The sequence below is a fragment of the Blennius ocellaris genome, assembly GCF_963422515.1.
Source record: "Blennius ocellaris genome assembly, chromosome: 10".
Classification (NCBI taxonomy): domain Eukaryota; kingdom Metazoa; phylum Chordata; class Actinopteri; order Blenniiformes; family Blenniidae; genus Blennius; species Blennius ocellaris.
Genome location: NC_137659.1, coordinates 11,378,526 through 11,393,184, shown reverse-complemented (window position 1 = coordinate 11,393,184; position 14,659 = coordinate 11,378,526). Strand labels below are relative to the sequence as shown.

The 14,659-nt window shown below is 39.0% G+C and overlaps 1 protein-coding gene across 1 annotated transcript in view; it reads right to left on the bottom strand.

The window, feature by feature from the left end:
• Nucleotides 1-14,659, bottom strand: part of efr3a (EFR3 homolog A) — a 93,597-nt gene that overhangs the window by 38,596 nt on the left and 40,342 nt on the right. The window contains exons 5-7 of the mRNA XM_080503023.1: nt 10,256-10,355; nt 9,611-9,732; nt 5,411-5,560 (exon numbers count right to left, since the gene is read on the bottom strand). Coding sequence (XP_080359149.1) covers nt 5,411-5,560; nt 9,611-9,732; nt 10,256-10,355 — 372 coding nt within the window. The remainder of the gene's footprint in view (nt 1-5,410; nt 5,561-9,610; nt 9,733-10,255; nt 10,356-14,659) is intronic.

The window sequence follows — 14,659 nt, the reverse complement described above, 5'->3', positions numbered from 1 at the left end:
GCCCAAGTTGTAGAATGTGTCAGTCACACATCAACACAGTCAACATTTGTCCTGAAGGTCGACATTAAAATGCTTCCATATTTACCTGCAATCATGTTCTTGACAACTTTTTAATGGAAACTACAACACACATTGAGAGTTACAGGAATGTACACCAAGATCAGGTTTTTGACCAAATAGCTCATTCTATTGACATTCTCAAAAGAGTAAGTACTTCATTATGCATCCTTTCTCTGAATATCAGTTTGAGTTGTGCTCTACTGAAGTGTGTTTTGGCTGGAGGACGTCTGCATAGTTAACCTTGCCGTGCTCACACATGCATATCAGGTTGAACCTAAAACCTCAATTCAAATCAAAGAGACGCTTGAAGGTGATGCTGGCATCATATCAAAAGGTAAATTATTTTTGATGTCCTTCCGTCTGTGAAAGCTGTTCTCAAGGTGACATGTTGGATTTATAATGGCACACATTTCAATCAACGAGAGCTCCACGGTGCAAAATGCTACAATGTGAAAAGTTCAGTCGAAGAATAACAGATTTAGTCCAACAGGTCCACTCGTCCTTGATGGACCTTCACCGAGTTGCTACAGTGCAACTCTCAGGTTACAGATTTAGCCATGCCTGTAAGACCTCGTGTCATTAATCGTTGTGTCTTCCACCTGTGTCTGTGAGCGGCGCAGAGGTGAAACGAGGGCTCAGTTTGTTTCACCTCTGTTGCGCCTCGGCGCACACGTCGCACTTAGAGAGGCTCAGCAGAGGTGAGTGAGCGGGCACAGAGGGAGAGAAACACACACACGGAAATCTTTCACCCAAATGTAGCGTAAAGCCACTGCATGTTTACTAAAGCATGAAATCATAGCTTGGTTCATTGTAAAAACACAATGACGAGATAGGAAATCCTTGCAGTTACGTTGTGGAATCTCTGTGTTAAAAAAGGTTGAAGATGCAACACAGTGAGATGAAGCAAAGTTTGAATATTACAGCCACATGTCATAATGTCTGAAGGTAAACTAAAAACAATGTCTGAATACTATTGCCGCACAGAAACTGTAAACAAAATATATCCTGACCACTTTTTAACACCATCACCACTGAGTTTCTAACTTGACCTCCACCAAACCTTCGTATGCAGCCGTGTCAAACACATTCTAGTTCAAAAGCAGCAAACAGCCCAATTTCATGTTGAGTGGATCGGACGGGTAAAATATCACCTTTAAATTTGAAGTGGCACAGAGGATAAGTGATGTAAATGTCTATATTTTTGCAAAACCCAAACAATTACTATCAAAAACTACCATAATCCCAACATAAAGCCGATTTTAATGATGCAAAATACGGTTCTCAAAAATGCTCCTATACATGCAGCATAATGCATGTTTTTAAAACTCAGCCTGAAAACACGACTTGGAGCAACAAGGTAGTAACTGTAGCTTCCATGCAGACATCTTCGCTCGGGTCTCATATTCTTTTAAACTGATTTCTTAAAAATAGTTGACAACACTATGTTTTCTCTGAAATGTTTGCTTCCTAGTTTGACGGGCTTGATTTGAGCCTCTTGTGACCCACGGGCCTTATGTTAGACACTCCTGTCCTAAAGTGCAATAATTAATAATGACTCGCGTCATGTCACATCTTTGCCATTTGAAAGCAACTTAATTTTCTTCATTTTGTCTGCTGTCAATGCCGACATATCATCTCTCGACTTTTAATAAATAAATAACCATTTCTGCTGGAGCAATGAATTTTATTCATCCCCATTCAGATGAAGCGAGACCGAAGACATCTGTCCTCGGTCACCTCTGTGTCGTCACCCTCCGGTTTGTCTACATGAGGTGGTTGGGAGTTGTTGGTATTTGTAGTCGAGGGACAAAAACAGACAGGATGCAAAGAGAAACCACAAATAAGGAAGAAAAAAAAAAAAGTGGTCCAAAAATAGCTTTTTGTTGACATGGAAACCACACAAATGAGATGAAGACGAGCAAAGCAGCAGCAGAAAAGCGAGGCTTTCTTGAGAAAAGTGATAAAGAGGACTACAGGTCGGAAGACATGTCGGTGGAAAGAAGAGGTGAGCAAAGAATCATGGAAAGAGTGAAGAAGAGGGAAGAGAGGACATTAAAAGAAAAGAGAATTAACCAGTAGATAAACACTAGTAAACACCAGCTAAAGAAAAGATTATGCAATTTGTTAGCCCTTTTGGGGCAGTCATACATTTGTCATTATTTTTTATCAGCCTGACTGGTTTTGTATTACTTGGTTTTGTATTTTTAACACAAATTTAAATGAAACATAGCCTAAAATGTATAATACATATTACTGATTTTGTTAAGCAGTTTTGGATGTTTGATAAACTACAAGGAATACAAACATAGAAACATAATGTTCTGTTGAAATATGCAGTCTTTCTTCTGTGTTCCAAACATTCAAGAACTCCTAAATCACTATTAATTTCAATTACATGTAAAACTGGTTTGCTACTACCTGGATGTTGCACATTACTCTATGTGTACTTGTTATTTGTCTATTTGTTAAGGAAAAGTCAGAAAGCTTCCACCTACCGCTCCTTTATCCTTATAATGACCAGTTTTGAGTTGATTTTGTGTGATTCTACACACACAAACGTCAACGGTTATTGCCAATTAGAAAAGTTGACTTAACAGGGGTCGTACCGGACATGTTATGAGACAAAAGCATTCACATGTGGACAAGCCAAAATGTGAAGGATGAGCTGGAGGAGCTCATCCAACACATTTAGAAAAATCACTTTGAATAGTACTTGTTAAATCCAATTATTATTATGTTCTGAATACTCTCAAAATTAAATTCCCACACATAACCTGGATCACCTGTTTCTCCGCACCTCACACCTGGATTTGAAGAGTGAGCAAATATAATAAGGTCATCGGTGTGAGGAGGCGATGAAGAGCTGCAGGAACTCTGAGGCTAAGGTCCTAGCAATTGTTTACCTTCCTTCAGCCAAACGTCAGATTCAAAGCGATTTGCAATGAATCCCACACCGAGATTTATTTTAGACCCCCGACTTCACCTACATCAGGAAGTCAACCGTGAGGAAATAAAGGTCAAACAAAACAAACGGACCATGTCTTGGGATAACGTATATCCGAGGCTTTATAAAGAAATCAAATATGTTCAGAAAATAGATAGAAAAGAAAATAGATCAGAAAGTAAAGCAACACGAGTAATGAGGTATTTTTTTGTTGTTGTTTTGAAACCAACATTGGCAGCCGTTTTGACATGGAGTGGAAATGAGATTCTCTAAAATGAGTTTTTACAGACGAGCAGGCTAAAACAAGATACACAGTACTACAGTACAATGCAAAATAAAAAAGAAAGGATTAATAAATGAATAATAAAATTATTGAAAAATGTATTTTAATAAAAACATGGAAACGCGGACCTCATTTTCAATCTGCACCAGATGTTCAGTACATGAGTAGATGCCTCACTGCCTCCAGTGCACTGACTTCTATTGAGGAAGGAATTCCTTATGCTATTAAAGAAATCATAACTCACTGAATCTATTTTCACACAGTTTGTGACAAATGGCTGTGGTGGAATATCCCTGCAAAAATAATCATTCACAAATAAAGTCCATTACACAGCCAAGTAAACACGGATGTGAAGAAGTATGCGCGTCTGGATGTCATTTTGGCTGGGATGACGACTGATTTCAAACAATACGCAGACGAAGAGGGTCTTTGTCGGCGAGCCAGTGATTAGGGTCCCGATTGCCAAGTGCAGCACTCAAGCCTAAGGATAGTGACCTCTGACCTAAATCTCACCCAGCATTAACACAAGTTACTGTAAGCCACTGACAACTCCCCATCCATTATTTGTGTTGCTTGTGTGCAATTGAACTGCAAGAGGGGAGCAAAAGTAATATGAACCTTACAGATACCTTATTCTCTGAATGTGTTCTGGCCCAGGGCTAACTTTTTCTGAAACCAAACTCAAACAATATATCCGACTACTGCTTTAGTAAAAATACTCTATTCCAGAAATGGCGGCAGCGACCTTCCACGGTGTGTATGATTGGACATGGCTGTATACCGACACCAGCAGGTTTACAAGACGGGGTGACAAAGAGCTGCAGACAGGATCTAGAGGCTTAAATTCCTTGTGGGGATCACAAAGCAAACAAACACCAGAAGGATCCGATGCCTGGTAGCAGATAGGCCAGGAGGTGGTTTATCCCACAATGTACACACATGTTCAGTGAAAAGATGGAAACACAGGAATGATAAGAGATTTGTTCTCTATAAGAGCCATAAATCCAGCTTCTATAAAGGTTGATCCTTTTTTTTGTCCACCAATAGATGATGTTTCTACGTTTGGCTGATGCTTAAACTTTGATGCCAAGCCCTGATCTTCTGAATAACCTTTAGCCAAACAAACGTACGTCAATATGTGATGTCGCTGTAATCTAGTTTAGCATTACTACTATATAGACTTTTTCTTCTTCTATTGCATTAGAAACAGCTGCACAACAGAGAAGTGGTTAGCCCTCACACTTCATGGGAAGAACATCCTCGGTTTCAGTCCAGGCTTGGGGAGCATTCTTATTTGGAGTTTCCACGTTTTTTGTGGTTTATGCATGACATTCCCTCAGGTCTTCTGGCTACTTCCACAGTCCAAAAATGTTTTTGAAGCCATTTAAAGCCTGAGTTGAATTGCTTCCGAATGCCATTGCACTGTAAAGTTGACTAAAAACAGACTTCAGACAATTTTTCAAAAGTTTTCCATTTTCAGTGACTCTAAGGACTGTTGTCGGCAACAAGAAGACAACGAAAGCTTTCCTATCATGTAAACGGGGCCTGTGACTATATAGAAGGTTTGATTTCTGGAATTACAATCAAAATAAATTGGACTTTTTAAGAAGTTTTCCCAAAATACATGCAATTTATTCATTGCAACTGTTTAATATGCATACTATGATGAACACAAAAGGGGCTGTTTACTTTGTGCCTCCAGTCCAATAATTAAAAGCAAATAACCTAACATATTGCTAAAATATCGCTGTTAAGTTGAATGGTAAAACTCATCAGGACATAAAACCTTTTGGTCTTTCAAACAATAATCATATCCATATCGGTCTATAGAGCCTGTCTGATTGCAATGAACAATGACAATCATTTCCCTGGAGGAAGAGAAAGTTTATCATTACAAGAAAGGCATTGTTCACGTCAATCGATTGCCCAGAGAGACACACATGCAGTTACTTGAATAATTAATCATTAAGGTCACCTTCAAACTGGAATAGTTCTCTGTTCCCAAACAACCACTGGTGCTCCAGTGTTCAACTTAAAATCTGAATTCTGCGTGTCTGTGGTGGTTTTGGTGTGTGAACGTTATTTGCATGTGTGTAATTATATTGTGCGACTATATGCACTACCTGTCCATGTCTTCGCTGTCCTGCATGTTGAACAACATGGACGGGATCAGTTTGTCCATGTGCTGAGGCTCCCAGATGATGGCCTGCAGCTCGTCATTTACCGTCTTCCTCACAACACCTTGAAGACCCTTAATCCCAGCCACACGGATCCTGGAATATACACAGGGTTAAACACAATGAGGGATGGACAACATAAAGACACAGACGCACATACAACTGGCAGACTTGGCATCACAATGGCAGTAAATGTTTGCAATACATCTTCATACTGGTAAGACAATGGCTGCCAGTCGGAAAACGATTTAGAAAGTTGTGAAAACTCTTGGAATGTGTGGAAAAAGGTACACAATTTTGTTTGCCTACAATTGTCTTAAAGTAATCAATTTCTCTAAATTCCTTCGCAAAGATTCTGAAGGCCATCAGCAGGAAATGTTGACTCAAGCTTCCCAAATCGTCTGTGGATGCCATTTTCCACACAGTCGGATGCTGAGGTCAAGATATAATGGGGCCATGATATAACGACAGGGATCTTCATCTTCTTTAGGTTCAAAATCTGGCTGTGTAATGATGGACATTGATAGATAATTCAGATGTGCCCCCCCCCCCCCCACACCTGCATAAAACCTATGAGTACTGGACTAATGCTTTAATAAAGCCACAGGTTTAGCCCATTTGTTTTATACATGCCAAAAACTGACTTGAATGATGAAACAGTGACTCATAACAAGTGGAGATTCAGTTTTGCTTTGGTTATTAAAACTGCATGGATGAAGATAAAATTCCTAGATATGACATGACTGGTTGTGTCTTAATTGAATATGAAAGTTGACTTCTGTCTCTGCACTCGAGAGAATGCCATCCATCCATCCATCATTAATGCTTTCTTCAGATCTTTTTTTTTTTTTCTCATTTTATCGATTATATTCCCCAAATCCAATAGAGACTGCAGTACATGTACAAGTGGGTCCCGACTGTACCATTTTTTCACACAGCCCAGTCGCTCCCAACACCAAATCAAACCCATTAACAGTGGCCTTGCTTCCCCAGGCAGAATCACAGACAAGCAACTGCCAAAAAACGTTCCCCTTTTTTCTTTTTTTGGCAAATACAGTGTTTTATTTGTACTCAGAATGCAAATATTGTGCATTGGGGGAAAAAAGTAGCATTCATTTAAAAGAAGGTCAACCTTTTCCAAGTCCTCACAGCATGAATAATTGCATCAATCAATCAGTCAAGTGGTCTGGAACATTTATTCTCAGGAACAATGAATGTTTTTTTTCTTGTTATTTCTTGATGTGATGCAGTGTTCATAATTCACTGTTTTATTCTGTTTAAGAATGAACTGGTTTGAAGTAAAGCTGCACTGTGATGTAGTTTGAGATTGCGGGATTTCTGTGTGGCATTTGCATGTCCTCCCTCGAGTTTGTTATATAGACTGTGATTGCTATACATCTTTGCTTTTGCACAGTTAAAGCCTGGTAGTGCGCTGATGACCTGCTCACAACTTTTTCTATTATAGCGCCAAGAAATATAGACATTTGACCAACAAGTGACAGAATAATAATACATACGCGTCTCATGTGTTCCCCATTTCTCATTAGCCTCAGCCCACACAGGCTAAAATACACAACCAAACATCTTCTGATCGCTACAATAGAAAAGCCATGACAGATTGTAATTCATTCCGACTTATTGGATCAATCCAGCTCCGCAAAAGCAAACTGGTCTGTTTGCATCTCCCGCAGCTGTATGAGAAAAAAAAATATATAGAAAAGAGCACGCCACCCTACACCTCATCCAATCACAGCTAGAGAAATTCTATTTGGGAATTCCTCTCCACGTATAGCCAGACACTGCAAAATGAAATAATGGAATATATGAAGAAGAAAAAATAAAGCAGAGTGAGAAGTCACAGTGTTTGCAGCGTGACAATGAGATATTAAGCCAGCTCGAAAATAAGCTCAGCTTCCCCCGGCTCTCAGTGCAACTGCCCTCCCCAATCTAACATTACCACATACACACAACACACTTTTATGCACAGATTTTGTGAGCAAATCTGTTCATAACAATGTATCCCCATTGGCACCCAAAAAGGTCTTAGCTGCTGCTACACTGACATTGTTGAGAATACCTGTAGGAACAATGGAGGAGGGAAATTAATTTCACACATAATGAAACACTTAATAGTTTACTGCTCGGAATCAGACTCAAGAGGTGAAAGAAATCCCGGTGATGTGCCATCGCTTCACTGCCAACTAACACATGCTATTTTTTACCTTCATGATTATACAGCTCGTAAGCAAAGAGATGAAGTTCAGCTATCTTAGAAACAATAAAATAATATGCTTGCGAGCTGGCTGTCCTGGTATTCTCTTCACTGCTGATTTTAGTCTCGGCAAACATATTTAAAGATGACAGCATGCTTTTTTTGCCCACTAAATGAAAACGGGTAACTTCTCATCACATCGTCACCTGCAGGTCATTTTTCTCTCGTCAAGTCAAGCCAACATCCTAAAGGAAATATCTTTTGTTTTTCATGCACTGACCTGCTTATTATTCTCCTCAGCTTCAAGTCATGTGGGCCTGCTGCTTTGATAAATTCTTTCCCTTCCCTAAAGACCGCTGGGCCTCGCTGATTCCCAGATCATCACCTTCACTCTGTGCTTGGTTCCAGCTCTCATCTTGCTTTCATCTAATACAAAACTACAAAAACTACAAATGTCTGCAGAGTAAATTTTTCACCGGTTAACTAATTTCATATGAATATCTTCAAACGGTGTTCAACTACTAAGCAAGAAGCTGGCAGACATTTAACAGTTTAGGTTAATGATGCAAAAATACCAAAACCAAAAACAAACTTAAATGTGTGTGACAATATTTATTTGTCATAGTACTGTAATGAAATGATGGAAAAATAAATGTGATGTAGTGTAGCCAGGAATCTAATATAATGGGAGCCAGAAATGTCATGTTGGAGGGCAAATAATGTAGATGGGTGGATATACACAGGACTTTGTCAAAGGGAGGAGAATGTAGTTCCTTTTATAATAAATGAAGTAAAGTCACACACGTGAAAAGAATCCTCTAAAATTAACTGAGGACACAAAGTTTAACATGTATATTTTACCTTTGTTATGTGTTGCAACTTCTGTAATTTCTTATCGTTCATGTTTTCGCTTCTCTTAACTGCATTATATAAATACAAAGTGTATGACTCTGAAACATTTAAGATAAAACGTTTTAATTCAAGTTTAACAAATTAAACTTCTGGTTTCCTCAGGTTGGATTGAAAATTGATTTATTTTAACCCAACAGCCTCAGCTGGAATAAGATCCACCATCAATATCCAGTGACTTCTATTATTGGAATTTTGCACAGCCTCAGTAATAATATAACATATTTAAGCAAAGTATAGACCAAAATGTAATATTTGCTTCAATACAAAGCAAATTTCAGATTAATTCATTAAGGAATAATGATTGTGGGAGAGTTTCACTATGCTGTCATTATAGTGGGTGAAGTGGTTGTTAACACTGATAGAATAATGAAAGCCTGAATGTTGGCGCTGCCCCAGGTAGATGCACCTCGTTCTCTGGAAATCCCCTATAGTTACCATTCAAAGCCATCGTATAGCAACCTATAAATACATTATCAACATTATATCAAAGTCACTGCATGGTTGTCTGCAGTCATGTCGTTGAGATTATTGGTCTCCATGGAATAATAAAATATAAATCTGACAATAAGGACAAAATTAGATAAAATACATTTTCACTTCGATATGAACTCAGCACTGCTCAGTGGAGCAAAGTTTATAACTTTGAAACCATCTTTGGATTCGCCTTATATTTACAATCATTTAGAATTCTCAAAGTGATATGGAGTTATAATACAACAAAAACTATTTACCAAGGTGTCCATAGCCTTTTTCAGTGGAATTATGTTTGCTCAAAACAACAGGAAGCCCTACAATAAACCCTGCAGAACTCCACAAAAACTCTACACTGAGACAATCATTAAAAGAAAACCAAAACATGACAATGCAGGAACAGAAACATATACTGTCAAATTAAGTTGTGAGAAAACAGTCTTAAAATTTGAATTGAACAATATTCAACTTGGCAAAATAAACAAAATACACAGATCTGTATATTTTCTGTGGTTTTTGGTTTGAGATAAGCTTCTGATTTCATACAGCACCTTGTTCTGGTTTCAGGATCTTCATGAGTGGAGTGGCACATGGCGCTGAACTGAGAAACGAAGAAGTCGTAGCGGCGATGGTAGGATGGCGTGTCCTCCTCAATGTTGGCAAACTTCACAAACTAGAAACAGAGTGTAAAGAGTTGGAAACAGTTAATCAACCTCAGGTGTCCTCAGGCTAGACATAGAAAATGAGACATAGTGGCTGAAGTCAGACATTTTTAGATTATCAATTTTGCTATTGAAATGATGCTCAGCGGCACACAAGCTGTTTCAGTTTACATGTCACACAGAATATGAATATGATGAGTTGAAGGGTTATCATACTGACAAAATCTGGATTGTTTTAAGCAATAACTGTAAAAACTGAACTCAATAGTGATGAATAAATGAAGCTGTGCATAAACTGGCAAAACACTTTTTTGGTTGGAGCACTGCTCAGCGGAGCAAAGTTTATAACTTTGAAACCATATTTGGATTAGCCTTATATTTAGAATCATTTATAGTCCTCAAAGTGATATGGAGTTATAATAAAACAAAAACTATTTACCAAGGTGTCCATAGGCTTTTTCAGTGGAAGTATGTTTTCTCAAAACAGCAGGAAGCCCTACAATAAACCCCGCAGAACTCCACAAAAACTCACACCAACAACCTGGGATCAGCAGTCAAAGAGCTGGAACTACACATCTGGGACTGAATCTTCATGTCCTTCATCTCCAAAGAGCTTGATGGCCTGCTTTTGTCACTGGTTTTAAGCCAGCATCATAGAAAAACATGTTTAAGAACACTTGTTGCTCTTCTCTCTAAAAAGTCACAACTTGGCAATTACAAAATTTGATGTGGGGGGGAGGGAGGTTCTGACAACTGTAATACTTGTGACGGAACTCCAGCCTATTATTTTCTGCCACCGCCAAGCAACACTTGTCCTCCAGAGAGCCCCCCCCCCCCTGCTCTTTGCACACAGTCAACTACTCCGGAGTAGTGTTTCTCTCCACTCTATCATTGTCCACTGCAACAAATTGCCTCTGTACTATATGGCATCCCTGACAAAACCCCACCACCACCTGATAATTTCCTCTCCTTTTGTACCTAACCTCTCCTATGGGTAATGGCTTTGATGGAACGGGGGGGGTCTGACTGCAGCTGGAGCACAAGAGAGCAGCTTCCGCTCGGTGTATTACTGTATTATACGAGAAATCTACAGCAGAAAAGCAGGGTAATCCACTTAGAAAACAATAATGAGGTTTATTTGATGACATTGAAAGGGGAGGCTCTGGTCAAACCCTGAGCTTAGAAATGATGCACTTAGAAAGCAAACAATGTCTTTCCTGCACTTAGTATACATTATTACAAAAACAGACACTATGGTAGTTCTCATTTTCACCGTAGATGTGAATAAATGCATTTTGCAGACATATCCACCCGAGAACTCATATAGTAGTTCGTATGTTTGTCTCGCAAGGAGAATCTTCTCGTAGATGTGAAGATAAGTGTGGCTTTTTGAAACGCAGTATCAGCCAAGTAAAGGCAATCCTTTAAAATACAGCACCGAAAAAAGGGATTCTTTATTTTTCTCACACTATCAAATTCAGTATTTCTTTAAACAGGGAAAGAAAAAAAATGTGCCCAAGGTAATGCATGAACACATTTGTGAAAATTCCATTTCATTTTATTTGAACAGGAATGACCCCTTTCACATGAAGAGGATAAGTGCTCAGAGTGAAGTGGGGCTAATTGTGGTTGGAGTCTCTGTTTCATCATGTAAATAAGACTAATAAAGAAAGCGGCGGACCTCATGGCTCACCTTGTGCCTGCTAGCGATGAGGTTATGATCTTTAACAATGAAAATATAAGATGCATAATTTGTTTGGCTTCTAAAGGTGCTTTTAAATAGCTCACTATAAAAAAGAAGTGCCATTAAAACAGTGGACTAGGTTCCATTATCTGTTTTAATTACAGTACTTTAACATACATTTGGACAATTAAAACAAATCAGCAAGGAAAAAAAAAGATGCATTGGGTGCATAGATACATGTTTAATGAATGTAATAATTATTTGTATATGATTATTATACATTATTCATACATATGCAACATATTTTTCACATTCTACACCAAAGATTATCAACAACATTATCAATACTGACATATACATATACAAAGAAAAGTAGGGAGTGTTAATGTAAAAGAAAACTACAAAAGTCCTGCAACTTGTCAAACTTTAAACTAACAGTTTCGATTTCTGAGCAAATGTTTTAATACAATGTTAAATCTGGTGACAAACTTCACTCTATTATTCTTTCAGGTTGATTTTTAGATGCTTTGTATCTAAAATATAGAACCGACTCCAAAAGCCAGATAACATATGGGGAGATCTTCATCAGCTCATTTGGTATTCAAAGATGAAACCCAAGTAAAATGAAGAAGAAACAATAAGCAATACGTCCTGATTTTGATTACAAATTGATTACCGTCTCAATAGAAATCAGCATCAGTTCCATAAACATACAGCGGTCATACCAAACCCCACATAGAGACTGTAGAAATCAGCTTTTCATCAGTATAACAAAGCTGTTTGGTGCATGAACCAAAGGGCAAATGTGTTCTAGTGTGTAGATTATTAAGATAACACTGTTGATCCAGTGTGCCAGTACCTGCATTTCAACATGGAGCATGTGGAGGTAAAGGTGGAGGAGGTTGCCGATACCTATAGTTTCCATAGTTTGTACTTATAGGTTGTTTCAATTTTCCTGTATTAATTTGAAAAAGATGTCTTTAAAAACCTTGATGATACCTGCCACATGCTGACTCGCTGCTCCAACAATTTTTGGGCATTTAGGTTTTAAGTGATTCGATCAAAATAGGAAGGGAAAAACATACAGCTACAGTACTGAGCAAAGGTTTATTCATACATTGCGTTTAGCTACCAAACATTCACGTCGTCCGGGGCCTCACCCGAGATCATGCATTATCAGTATCTCATTATATGTGGCATTTCGACACTCCACCATCTTCCATCTGCTGCTGACTGGAGGCAACTCTCAATAATCTGGACAATCGCAGTTTATTGCAGGAAAATGTGTATTTGGCTGCAGACGGAGTCATAACAACTGCCTCGCGAGTCCTGACTCAGGTAATGGTGAAGAAGACATGCCGAGTCTGTTAAATACTACACTGGAGTTGTTTCCACCCCCCACAGCTCTCCTTTGTGCTGACTGATCATCAAAAAAAACTCCTCTACAGCTGCTGACTGCAGACACAAAGGGGTAAACAGTGCATCTGTTGTGTGTAAGCAAACTCTTCTTTGTTCAACTGTAAACTCAATACCATGTAAAAAAGAGTTATTATGCAACATATTATAGAAGAAGACAAATTACTGTACATTTTAATCAGGTCATTTTAGATTTGTTAAAACTGACTGTAGAGGTATATCAGCTTGCAGGTAACATTGGCTCCATTTTGCCTTTGTACTCAGAAACGAGCTAAGAATTCTAGCGATCCATAAATTGAGCTCAAACATAATCACAGATCTGCAAATCTGAAGAAGACTGAGCAGAAAGAAGAGAAATACAGCTTTTCACTCTCAAGCTACCAGCTGTCTATAAGACACATGTGGCTGCACAGGCTATAAATACTCGACACATTGGACTCCTCTGTGTGTGTGTGTGTGTGTGTGTGTGTGTGTGTGTGTGTGTGTGTGTGTGTGTGTGTGTGTGTGTGTGTGTGTGTGTGTGTGTGTGTGTGTGTGTGTGTGTGTGTGTGTGTGTGTGTGTGTGTGTGTGTGTGTGTGTGTGTGTGTGTGTGTGTGTGTGTGTGTGTGTGTGTGTGTGTGTGTGTGTGTGGTGTGTGTGTGTGTGTGTGTGTGTGCGTGTACTGATGAGTGTCTCTCCTTCTGAGCAGGGGAAGAGGCACTTCAACATCTCAGTCTGCCAACTTCTTCTGGTAAAGTTAACTGGCAGATAAATTTGAAAAGAGTGGACGCTTGGCAACGCATACGGCAGAAAAACACTGCCAGTGACACACAAGTGTACTCAAGTTGCACAATACATCCACATAATGGGTGCGATATAAATAGGTGCACTGGTCTGCTGTAGTAGGAAAAGGATTGCATTACTTGTAATTTGCACTGGGTGTTTTGTTATTGATGTCACTTAGAGGCTGTCCATTTAAATCAAATGTGACCTAATACATCTGGATATAGGTTTGTCACTGCTACTTTGATACCAATCCCTAATCCTAATAATACAAACTTAAAAAAAAACAAAACAAGATTTCAAACTCTTTTCACCAAAATGCTGCAATTTGTTGTGTCCTGTCTTGGTGCAGACGTCTGAAACAAACTCTTTAAACTGATAATTACCCAATAGAACAAACCAGGGCTCCAGTGTGTTGGGCTACCATGTAAAAATAAACGTCAACATCAGACACGGTGCCTAAGCTTTGTAGCTGGCACCATGAGAACATTTAATTAACATGGCTCTCACCTAAAGGCTTCCCGTGCTGCTTTTGACAACAATACACACCCTTCTCCTCCTCCAACCTCCCATCTCAACTACCTGTCTCTGCCCCGGCCCTCCTCCTCTGTCAGAGTCTAAATACCACACATAAATAATGCAAAGCCTTTCACATCTAAACCTTCAGCTCAGTTTCCTGCTCGAATGAACCGCCGACAATGAAGAGGACACCAGGCTTCGAATAGAAAGAAGCACGAAAGAAAAGGAATGACTTTGGGTTCACCTTCAGAAGACTTAGTAGGAGAAATGAGGCTGACATTTGCTGGCGGCTTCCAGAGGCTAATAATAATTGGAGTCTTTCACAGGATACGTTACAGCGTCATTTCCTCTGCAAGAGCAGAAGGTAAATTAGCTACTTTACCAGCAACATCAACGTCTGGGCTGCAGCTGACTGATGCTTCCAGCATGCTTACTGAAAATAGGGCTATGAATTCAAGAGTATGAGCGAGTATATAGCTTATGTACTCACATGCACTGTCAAAGAATAAAAAAAATATTTTGTGGCGTTTCTTGGGATGTTCAGGCAGAGTTGAAG